Here is a 12,629-nt window from a genome sequence, read left to right as displayed (position 1 = left end):
TCACGTACTTGCTAGTATTTTTTGTGAAAGATTAATAAACAGCAACATGGGCAGTTTACTACGTTGATTCGTAGTTATGGACATTACTGAGTGGTGTGTGTGTGAGTGTGTGTAGTGGTAGTGTGTAGTGGTAGTGTGTGGGGGAGTGTGGATTGGGACAGGAACGAAAGCTCTCGCTCTCGCCATCTAGTGGTAGGACATAGTGGTTGACAGTCAGCGTGTACAAGGTTAATCATTGAACTAACTTGTACTGCTCAGGGGAAGAGTGTTAGAGAGAGATGAGCACCTGTTGCATCTTGATATGGACGATTTCAGAAGCAGGGATGGAACAGAGGGAAATGAAGAAGACGGTGTGTCGGTTGTCCCCTTCAGAGACGAGGACGCGGTGTTAACCGAAGTTGCCGACAATAAGGGGGAAGAGGAAGAGGAGGACGGAGAAAGTCAGCTACGAGGCAGTTTCCTAGTAGGCGAGGAAGATAATGGAGGTTCCCGCATTTCACGGAAAAACTCGCGCAAATGGACGGAGTGCTGGTGCTTTAGAATCGGACACGAGCCCGAGGACGGCACGGAGTCACGCGCCGCCGCACTTCGCGGAGGTAAGCGGATCTGAGCGACCACATGGTACCGGTAACTTCAGGAAACCAGACATTAATAAATAAAATATAGAGATATTCAACTTCAATGAACTTCCTCCGTTATTTCGTTTTCATTTGAAACAGATACTAACAAGTCCAAAAACACCCTCAAAAATTGTAAATAATTTTTTTTTTCATCTGAACAATATTTCGGATACTATAATTATTGTATTCCTCCTTAAACACCATCCACTGATAAGCTGCGCGCATAAAAGTAAAGGATGGAGTTCGATTGATAGCGTTTAGGCCCCGCCCTTTTAGTCAGACCGACCAATCAAAAGCATGCATGCTTGCAATTGTGGATTCTGAGTGGCTAGCGCGGAGTACCTGGAGATCAAAGGAGGCGGTAAATCAGAAATTGAAGAAAATGTAAGTAACGATCAATCGGGCCGTATTTTCGAATCGAATTGGTTAAAAGATGTTGATTTATTATTATTATTAATATTATTATTATTATTATTATCACACTTCTTTCTCTCTTCTTCTTTTTCTCTTTTGCTTTTCTCTCCTTGAATATTCTCCAAGTGGCATAAAATGTCTATAATGGTTAAAAAAATGCTTCCCAAGATTCCATCATCTGATCAAGGGTAATCCAACACTAATTATTCAGGTTATGTGGAGCATCAGCAAAACAAGCATATTCATTATAAACCTTGCAAACCTGACATACAGCACGAGTAACCACGGTTTGAGCTCGTGACCAAATGTTGCAAGGCAACAAAAAAAAAAAACAGGAAGCATCTGTTCATATGCTAAGATCTACAAGGGTGGTCCTGAAACGTTTTCACCCTTGTGCACTAAACACTTATAACTGAAATCAACCTTCTAAATTTCGTATGAGGCGTACAGATTGTTATTCCATATTGATTCCTGAAAATTAAGGCCTATATAGTGACATTAGTGTGTGGTTTGAGAGATTGTTTTCAGTAGCTGTATTTAAAACAGCATTTTGTTTAATAATGTCTTTATGTCGACCATGGAAGCATAAGAAAACTTTCATTAGTGTATTTTACAAAAAAAAAAAAAAAAAGAAAAAGAAAGAAAGGCAGTTGGCCTGAGAGTTAAAGACTGTAATTTCATGTATTTACTCCCATGCCGACACACAAACACAACCACTACCTGACACTAATTTTCAAGATCAGGTAGTGGTGGGTGGCTTCTCCGTAGACTATAATTATGTTTTTAATTTTAAATCCTGTTTATATAACTGTAGTGGAAAACTTCAAATCAACCGTATGTCTTAAACATATTTTTTGCAAAGCTGCTGCACATGTGGCCCTGGTTTCTGTTTTTTTTAATAGGTTTGTTTTATTTTCCAGAACACAGTGAACTGCATTAGCCGTCTCCTTCGTTCTAAGAAATGGAGACATGGTAACCATCCGATAGTTTCCAGTTCAGGCTTTTTACGTGACTCACAGCTCATTCACACCAGTCTTTACACTGTTCTTTATTAGGCAAATGTTCTCTCACTGTGAGCAAATATATGCAAGTTGTCTATGGTAAAAAAGAGGTGGAAAAGAGACATCAGGTTTTAAAATTGTGGATTTTGATTGGTTGACGCTGACTAGCCTGGAGTTCAAAGGAGGCAGTTCCTGTCATTTTTCGCACCATTCATATGTTTAATAAAATGACAGATTTTCCTATAGCATCTCTAGGGTCTGAGCCAGAACCCAGGTTTATATAACTAATACAATTAGCATTGTGATAAAACCATGTGAAAGAGAGACATTACAGCTGAAGAACCTCAAAACATTTTTTAATCAGGTTAATCAGCGACTGAGAATTAAAGCTGTCATCTGTCAAGTATATTTATCCAATGGCTAAAACGGACATGTCTGAATAGCTTCGATAGGCAAATAATTACCAAGATTTACACAACAGGAGGCATCTGTTCATATGATGAGGTCTACAGGGCTGTCCCAAAAAGTATTTTTCTCTCTTGTGCATAATTCAGTAATGACTGAAATCAACTCTCATAAGAGTTTTCATAAGAGTATAGATTGTTATTTCTTATAGCTTCCTGAACAACAAGACCTATACAGTGATATTGGCATGTGGTTTGTGTGAATGCAGTAACCATATTTTAAATGGTATTTTGTTTCATCACAAGGGTTAACTATCTCCCTGGAATTAAATATGCTGCTCATGGAGTATATTTATCTAATGGACAACACTGACATGTCCGAATAGCTTCGACCAGTCAATAATTAGTGTGGAGTGGAGTAACTTTCTGTGAGTCACCTTTGATTGCAATAGATCAGTCAGAGGCCGGTGATACGGATGGTGTGATTTGAACACGAATGTGTAGATTGCAGAACCTGTTTGTTTTACTTCTAAGGTGACCATCCAAAATACTTATGGCTTTCAGTTTTGTAAAAGGTTTTATTGTTATAGCAGAATTTCTGGAATTCCCCTTTTTGGGTTAGACAGAAACACAGCCAAAAATCTTCTCCTACAATTCCTTATCATTTTCTTAATAATCATTATGTGGACATGGTCCCTTAAGCAGGTTGTTGTTTATTTTTCCATCATACAGTTCTACTTTAATATGTAGTGATTAGTATGATACCACTGTGAGACTGATAAGACCACAGGTAAGTAGATTTAGCCTGCATGGCTTAATCCCAGCAACTCATTATATGTAGTATGACTCTGCAGTTTCCACATGGAGGTGTTTTCCTGTGTGTGATATGCTGAAGAATAACTGGTTAATTATTCAAATGATGAATAAAAGAGTTTTTATATACCACCAGACTGTTATATTCAAGCAGTCCTACACTAAATAATTAATTTGTTCTTGCTATAGTGTTTTTTTTCTTCTTTTCATAATATGTAATATCTATTATTATTTTCACAAACATATTAACAGTTATTATGAAGATACTGTGATCTACAGAAAATCATAGTTTTAAATCATCTTACTGTATTTTTCGGACTATAAGCCGCTACTTGTTTCCTACGCTTTGAACCCTGCGGCTTAAACAACTAAGTGGCTAATTTTATGGATTATGGATTTTTCCTGGGTTTTTCCCGGTTTCACAAACTTCAAAGCCAAAAAACTCGGACCCATAACATTAGACCAATGAAATTGCGGAACAGGTTCAGGTGAACCAAAGAAACTCTTTATATTAAATCAGACGTGCTCCCACTGAATCAGACCGCACCACATCATAAATATGGATGAGGTTCCTCTGACGTTTGACCTGCTGCTCACTCACTAACTCCAGTTGCAACAGAAATCATATAAGCACAGACAGGTTTCCAAAAAAAAAAAACTGGGGAGTGTTGGCTCCAGCGGTTAAGGCGCTGGGTTGCCGATCGGAAGGTCTGGGGTTCAAGCCCCAGTATCGCCATGCCGCTCTTGGGCCCTTGAGCAAGGTCCTTAACCCTCTATGCTCCGGGGGTCCCTTACGAGGGAAATACCAAGGTCCGTGACGTAGGGCCGCCTTCCTGTGGGCTCACCACCTGCAGGAGGGACCGTAAGGGACGGTGCTGTGAGGATTGGGCAGCAGTCGAAGGCGGGGGCCTGCTTAGACTGCTGCCCCCGCGACCCGAATTACGGATAAGTGGGAGAAAATGAATGAATGAAAAAAAAAAAGGTTTCCAAAACTCGTGCTTTTTTATTTTCCTTGGCAACAGCGTTACGGGTTAGTCAAAGAAACTTAGAAATGAGCTTTAGAAAATAGTAAGGACATATTCCTCGGTCTTGCACACATGCAGTAATACCGGAAAAATTGCGGTGGCAGGCTATTCCCAAAATGCTGCTCTGCTCTTAAAGGAGCCAAAACATATTTTACCCATTACACCGTGTAACAGACACTGTCTTTCGTTAAAGCCTGTGTAAAGTTCATTAGTTTCAGTGTAGATGGCTTATAGACAGGTGCGGCTTATTTATGTTTAAAATAAAAATCTTTGTCAAATTCAGTGGGTGCGGCTTATATAAGGGGGCGCTTTATAGTCCGGAAATTACAGTATGTATTTACACCAGATCATCCATTCCTGTACGTTTCCTTCAAGCAACCGTGTTTGTACCAGTCAAGTATTTCCTGATAGTAATTTCCTTTAAAGCTGATGCAAGAGTCAATACTGCTCATTTCTCTGTTTTGAAAGCTCCAAGCCTTGACCTTGGTATTTACAGTACCAGATTATTTTCCAGGCCTCGTATGAGATCAGAAGAGTTGATACACTTTGCCTGTGTCTTGTCTAGGCTTTCCCATTACCCGAACCTGATAAGTTGTGTACTCACCAAACAGGTAGTCAAGTGAACCCCGCTGTTTAATAACACCTGATACCTCTGTTTGGTCACACACCTCTTACTGAGTCAAAGCCAAATCCCACAGTGAAATCCCCAAGCATGATTACTTTACAGAAAGTGGGCCAAGTATTGCACAATTCAGGATTTTCTGTTCTATAAAGACAAATATTATTTACCGTATTAACGCACTAACAAAGCCTATATGATTATTTGTGGTTCATTTAAAGAATTTTTGCGTCACTGTTTTTATTGTTTTGGAGGAGGCAATGAATAAATTGAATTCTCTTCAGGGATGGTGCTCAGTGTTCAGCTAAGTTGGTTTTGATTCTTAAAATTTTTGTTTTCCATCAGAGAAGAAAGCCTGTCCTGGTCTGGGCCTCATCTACACTCTGCTGGCCTCAGTCCTCTTTTCAGTTGCTGCTCTACTTGTGAAGAAAATCGATGGGATTCACGCTGTGGAAATCAGTGCAATCCGGTGCTTTTTTCAGATGCTGTTTGTCATGCCAGCCATGATTTATTACAAGTAAGTTCCAGTCAGTACAGATCAAAAACATGATTACTTTATTTGCAGAAAATTTAAAGAATTGTGAATTACAACCCAACGTTTACATTAGAGGTGATACGTGTCACTTGTAATTTGTCTCTTGTAACGGTGTAGGTGCTGCTTCTGTCTTTATGAGAAACGTTAGTTGTTATAGTATAATTAGTAACAAATAGAAATAACTGAAATCACAACCGGGGACCTTAAGAAAGTTTTTTTTTTTTTTGCTTGTTACTGTAAATGCTGTAATGCACCCAAATGTGCATGGTGGTGGGTCATTGCCATGTCATCTGATGATGTTTCTAACACTACTGTAGTAACTTTTAGGCTGTGAACACAAACAAGCCAAGTGTTTGTATAGTATTGTCAGTGAAACATCCCAGTGTGATTTATAGTAAATAGAAGCACTCTTGGAACATGTTTAATGATCCACTCAGATTAGTGGACTGTAACTATATGTTGTATAAACATATATTTTGCTATAACTTTTCTCAAAAAATATTGTAAAAAAATAATTTTGTTACAGAATCGGTTTCCTGGGACCTCGAGGTATGCGGGTGTACCTCTTTCTGCGAGGTTTCCTCGGCTCCAACGCTATGATCCTGCTGTACTACGCCGTGCTCCAGATGCCGCTGGCTGATGCCACCGTCATTACATTTAGCAACCCTGTCTTCACATCATTGCTGGCCTGGATCTTCCTCAAAGAGCGCTGCACTATATGGGACGTCATATTCACCATCTTCACCCTCACCGGAGTTGTCTTAATAGCGAGGCCACCCTTCCTCTTTGGAGGTGAGCTCTCTGGCATCGAGGGCAACTACAGCAACCATGTAAAGGGCGCCATAGCTGCCTTTTCAAGCGCCATTGCGGCAGCATGCACCATGGTTATCCTGAGAAAGATGGGCAAAAATGTTCATTACTACCTCGCTGTGTGGTATTATGCTGTCCTGGGGTTTATTGAATGTATCGTGGTGTTGTTCATCATAGATGAGTGGGCAATACCATCATGCGGTTGGGATAGGTGGAACCTGATGGCCATCGGGGTGCTGGGCATCGGTGGCCAGACATTCCTTACCAAAGCACTACAGGTGGAAAAGGCTGGTCCCGTTGCACTCATGAGGACCACAGATGTGGTGTTGGCCTTCATACTGCAATTCCTTTTCCTCAGTCGCAAGCCGACATGGTGGAGCATCTGCGGAGCGCTGTGCGTGATTAGTAGTACCACCGGAGTGGCGATCAGAAAATGGTTCAACAGCACAAGGCATAAAAGTTGAATACCACGCAAAAATGCCTCAGGACACAGAGTTGATGTTTTATTACATACACCTTTCTAGTACTTTATTCACTGGCAACAAAACTCTAATTTCTGTACACTTTGAGTTTATAAGTCAGGTTTTTATAGGTTTAGGTGTGTGCAACAAACCTGCAACTCTTTATAGTGTCCTACTCTGCTTGAGTATCCTAAAAGAGGTTTACTATGATATACTATGCACCAGTTTGTTTGGTACCTGTTAAACCAAAGATCCTGGACTTAGAACATTTTTATACATTACTATAGATTTTGCTTCTAGAACTTTTATACATTACACCTTTATCTTGATTATCTACTTCAATTAACTTTCTATTTAGGTATACTTATGTATATTTATTTTTATATTTAATTAATATAATAAAAAAAGATATAGTATATTTATAGAAATACTTATTATAGACTACAGAATCTGAAAGGTGAACCAGGAGAGTGCTTCTGCACTCAATTACTGAGTTGCCATTTATTTATTTTATTTTATTTTGTTGGAGACAAACAAAAAAGTGGCATCAAATGTCATGGACACACCTGGTGTCTTTTATCATTAAGAAGTTGATTTAATTGACCATATACTATATTCTAACATATACTGTACAAGTTGGATTCAATCTTAGGCAGCATTTCTTTAAACAAATATTTAAACCTTGAAATAAACTTTGTCCCAGTTTTATGTAGGACATTTTAGTGCACAAACATTAACTAGACAAAAATTGATTTATGCTTTTATTTATTAATTTATTTATGTACATGAAAAAAATGTATTGCACTTAAGACAAAAAAGCAATTTTTCATATATAAATACATACATATATATATATATATATATATATATATATATATATATATATATATATATATATATACTTTGTTTATATCACCTATTTTTCCCCATTTGCTCCAATGTTGCTCCATGTTAATATTCTCTTCTGGATTTTTCTGATGTAAGAAAGCTTATCATGTTTGTGACAGACGCACATGGCATTGACTGAATCAAAGTAATAAAAAGCACTGATAGATGCAATATCTGTACTTCCTCTCTCTCTCTCTCTCTCTCTCTCTCTCTCTCTCTCTCTCTCTCTCTCTCTCTCTCTCTCTCTCTTCTCTGTGTGTGTGTGTGTGTGTGTGTATGTGTATGTGTATATATATATATATATATATATATATATATATATATATATATATATATATATATATATGTATATGTATATATGTATGAGATGTTACCATACTTTCTCCTTTCTCACAACCACAGTCAATCATGAATGTGAAAGCTCAATGGTTTGGATTTGTTTTGAAGCAGGGAAAGAGACTTATTAAAGACTTATTAAATTAGAGACATATTCTGAGTGAAACCAACTTCACTATAGAAACAAATCAATGTCCTGAAATATACATCCAAGCTCTATAAGCTATTTACTTAAAGACATGCCAAAAAATTTCAGCTGAATGTTTGGAGAAACAAACTGTCTGGGTCCCAAGAGTGTGTAAAGCTTTTATTCATACTAAGGGAGGATTTTTCAATGAAAATAAAATTTTCCATCTGTACATTTATATATGTGATTTGTTAATCTACAAAGTAAATCTACAAACTGTTTAAATGCCTAGTTTGCTACAAATAAACAAATGAAACATGCACAAGTCTCTCAAAAATGACAAAAGACTTTCAAGAATTTCAGGCACTGTATACAAATTGTGTGTGTGTGTTTATTCTGCACTAGCGACTTCTAAATGTTACCTAACTGTTGTAGGGCAGTAGAACTATATTTACATATTTACATAAAACATTGTTAACCATAAATATAAAGGTCTTAAATAAAAGACATTTAAAAGCACTTTTATATACAGTCTCTCTCTCTCTCTCTCTCTCTCTCTCTCTCTCTCTCTCTCTCTCTCTCTCTCTCCTCTCTCTCTCTCTCTCTCTCTCTCTCTCCTCTCTCTCTCTCTCTCTCTCTCTCTCCTCTCTATTACAAGTGAGACAAAATCCAATTTAAGCACAGGGCCATTAACAACCCTTAATAAAAAAGTGGCTGTGTTGAGGTGTGGAAATGGATCAGGAGATAAACAAGTGTGCAAGTGAAATCAGTGTAGTGATCAGAAATCACGCTTCTTAAGTGGTCGTTTCAAAGCCTAACTTCAGCGGCTTCATCCTTTATATTCAGGATCAAAATTAACAGCCATCTGGAATGTACTTAGTGTCGCTGAATTTCTTATAGTGTTTTAAATAAGAAGTCATAGCAGTTTAATCATTTATAAATGGACTGAGCATTTGTCCATATAGCATAAGCAATGGTCAACAAATGCTTATGTTCCAGACTTTTACATCAAGTAGCAATAAAAAGAAAAAATACAATACAGAATACAAAAACTTTATGTAATCTTTACGTAAAAAAAAAAAAAGTTCTAACTAAACAGAGCTATGGTTGATTCTTGCAACCACATCTTTAAATTGTGAAAGATCTCTTCTACCTCAAATCACTGTTGACTTTTGTTAACCTCAATGACTTATACTTAATTTGAGAATGCTTACATCCTGTATATACTGTAGATTACCTACTATTTTAAGGAAATCTACAGTATATACCATGGAATTTATAGAAGAGAAATGATTCATAATAACGCTACCCAGTGTCACACAAATGAGGACGTTTCCCTCTCACTTTGGTTCCTATCACGGTTTGCTTATTAGATCAATGTGTATAAAAAATTCTGATGTATATCCATGATGATGTATTTCTGTAAATCACCTTTTCTGATGATGGTTATTATAAAAAGTGCTACAATCATTCATTCATTTTCTCCCGCTTGAGCCACCACTCCCCCGTGCTACAATCAGAATTTGATTATTTTTATTACTCTCCAATGCAATATCTAAATAAATGGAGTATAACGAATAAAAAAGGTGTGCTGTAAAATTGTTTTAGCACTTTGAGTTCAGGGCTTGAGCAAAAAAAACTTGCTTTTCATTGTGGTGTATCGAGAAAAATTGCAATACACTACGCGTTGTATACCAGTAGGTGGCAGAAGACGCCTGTGAATGTTGCTTTGGTTTAGCAGATATGCCAAGATTTAAACATTTCTTTAATACTTCTAAATAATGAGAGTAAATGTAGATTTTAATGTCATATTGAACACGGCATCTGAATCCCAACTTTAAACTGACAAGTACAAAAATAATCTAAATTCTTTCCATAGATTAAACATTTTACACACCTGAGTACAAGTAAAATGCGGCAAAAAATGAGTGCAATCAAAAAGAAGACAATTTGTGTCAGTGTTTTTATTGTAAAACCCACAATTCTGTTTAAATAACAGCTGTCAGCAATAATGACTATTACTGTAAACAAGTGAAACATAAACATTTATGTTAGCAGTCTGTAGCAGTGTTCATTGATGAAATCCTTTCCAAGATTAGATCAGAGAATCTGTGATATGCATTATAGCATCTATAACTAGTAATATGATAATGATATGATATGATAATATGAATGTATACCTGATGACATTTACTCAATACACTAAATAAATGTACTTTTATGAAGTGTATAAGTTAAATAAATGTGCACATTAGAGTAACATTATAAAATGCACTTTGCTTAGGGAGCTGTTGCATACTGGAGATTCTGTGATAGACACATAGTGTTTGCACCTCTTCAGAACATTCATTTGATTAAGAGAAGGAGAATGGCTTTAGTGAGGCCTGCAATGGCAATATGCATTTATATAACAATCTGGTATTTCATTCAAGAAGGAATTCAAATTTAGAAAATCATTGCATTGTGGTTTGGAAACGTTAATGAAATTTAAGGGCTAAAAATGTAGTTGTCTAAAACTAGAAATGACCAAATAAGTCAAATATGACTAACGATAGTGATTTTTTTTTTTACCAGGCCAAGACGAATAAATTAAGTTCAATCCAGCTGTTAAAATGAACACTGCTCAGTGAAGACGTCTTGTAAAATTCCTTAAAACTTACATACAGGACCTCAGATACTGTATGTATGTGAACTACAGGGCATCAGGGTCGGGGTAAAAATTGAAATTATTACACCAGCCAATGGGTATAAAGGGCAGACCCAATGAGGCCTAGAAAAAAACATTTGTGTTTTAAGGGACGATCATAAAAGATTGGGGTCAAGTAAATATGTAAAAGCTCATATTTCCTAAAGTGTTAAAAAAAATGTATAAAAGAGGGAAAACCCATAAATGCTGTTGGAATACATGCAATGTAACAGGTTGGCTTCAATTGGACTCATACATTCCTTCTGAATGGCATAAAGACTCATTTAAGGGAGGACTGGGATTTGGAAAAATCATTACAACTCTGCCCAAAGCACATGACTGGCACAGAGTATGCATTTCACATGTATTTAAATTTCCCACTGAATATTTAACATGCACTTCATTTATTTATTTTACCTGGCAGAGGGTCAGGACTGTTAACTAAACTGAAATCATTTAATGCATGCATCAGGATAAAACGTATGCACTTAACAGTGTTCTACAAATAATTAAATGTGCCAACTACATATTACTGTACAAGTATTTGATCAGGCTTATTAGGCTCTTTAGTAAAATATTTTGCTTGCTGTGGCTAATCTAACACTGTGCAAAAAAGAAGGACCTGCCTATTGATGGCTTAAAACTGAGCTCCTGACTTTCTTAGATTTTTTGTTGTGATGTTTCTACAACTTGACTGAAATTTACATATGATAAATACAGCTAAAAAAAAGTATAAATACACCACAATAAAGCATAAAGCTACATTGTATAGAGTTACTATATTTAAATTTCATTAAATACACTGTATAATGGATGTGCTAATGTACATGTTGCAAATAATAAAACACTTTCCTTTTAATATTCCATATGATTTTTTTCCTTTTTTTGTTTTGTATTGTTGGCACTTGACTGGCTGTTGTGTCCATTGCCTAGAAAAGAAAAACAAAACTACTCAGTGGTAATCACTCTATGCAAATTGAATAGCCAGTTCTTTATTAGTTTGTTCCTCTTTAGTAAATACTTATATGTTTTTCCAGTTTTGATCCAGATCCGGAGTCTATCATAGAAACACTGGGTGCCAGTTTAATGTAGGACACCATACACATTTAGGGTTAATTTAGAGTCACCAATGAACAAGTTGGAAGGTGGAAGAAACTCTGAAGACCTGGCAACCTTGGAAAAACATGCAATGTTTCAAACAGATTGAAATTTAAACCTTTGATTGAACTGTTAACCCTACTCACTGCAACACAAGAGATATAGGCAATTCTAGAAGTAGAAGCAACTGTTTAAAGAGAATTTTGTTACAATTTGTAACTACATCTAAACTGTTTGTGGAACCATAGTTCCAATGCTAAAACACACAAAACTCACACAAACCTTGCTGTACCATAAACAAATTGATCCAAACTTCATGTTGTAACATTATGCTTTAATTAATAAAAAAATCAAAACAATCAGCTGCCTAAATAACAAATTGAAAGCTCGACCTCATTAAGAAAAAGACTACATAAGTGACTCTGAAACAAAAAAAGGGGACAGATTGTTCCTGTAACTGACTTTGACCTCGATTGAGAATGACAAGTGGCATTCCAATAGATGAGACACTGTTTTAAAAATGTGCTGGCAGAGGTGATAATTAAGCAACAAATATAAAAAAGAAGAACTGGCATGTCTGCTTCATTTGTGTCACTGGGTGAGTCGTGAGTTTTTGTTTTGAAACGATTTGGATAGCATTTTGATACAACATGGTTTTATTGAGACCTGTTAGGGAAGCATGATGTTTCAAAACAGGGGCTAAAAAAGGAATTTAATTGTAATATGAATGTATGATAATTTAGACCTTTGCTATGTATGCTGTTTAACATTTAAGTATTTTGTCTCTAAACT

General features: G+C 36.5%; 1 protein-coding gene across 1 annotated transcript; it reads left to right on the top strand.

Moving 5' to 3' along the window:
- The first annotated feature begins 140 nt into the window (after positions 1-140).
- On the top strand, positions 141-6,752 carry slc35g1 (solute carrier family 35 member G1). Its single transcript, XM_083557656.1, has 3 exons — positions 141-596; positions 5,242-5,413; positions 5,958-6,752. Exons 1-3 carry the CDS (start codon positions 302-304, stop codon positions 6,703-6,705), a joined length of 1,215 nt encoding a protein of 404 aa, XP_083413782.1. The 5' UTR covers positions 141-301; the 3' UTR covers positions 6,706-6,752.
- The last annotated feature ends 5,877 nt before the right edge of the window (positions 6,753-12,629 follow it).

This window comes from Silurus aristotelis, assembly GCF_946808225.1.
Source record: "Silurus aristotelis genome assembly, chromosome: 12".
In the NCBI taxonomy this organism is placed as follows: Eukaryota; Metazoa; Chordata; class Actinopteri; order Siluriformes; family Siluridae; genus Silurus; species Silurus aristotelis.
The sequence above is the reverse complement of the archived record's forward strand: the minus strand, read 5'-3'. Positions and strand labels throughout refer to the sequence as shown.

Coding starts and splice junctions, on each gene's coding strand:
- slc35g1 (XM_083557656.1), top strand. CDS start 302: ATGGACGATTTCAGAAGCAGGGATGGAACAGAGGGAAATGAAGAAGAC. Junction 597..5,241: donor CGCCGCCGCACTTCGCGGAG/GTAAGCGGATCT, acceptor GTTTTCCATCAG/AGAAGAAAGCCTGTCCTGGT. Junction 5,414..5,957: donor CCAGCCATGATTTATTACAA/GTAAGTTCCAGT, acceptor ATTTTGTTACAG/AATCGGTTTCCTGGGACCTC.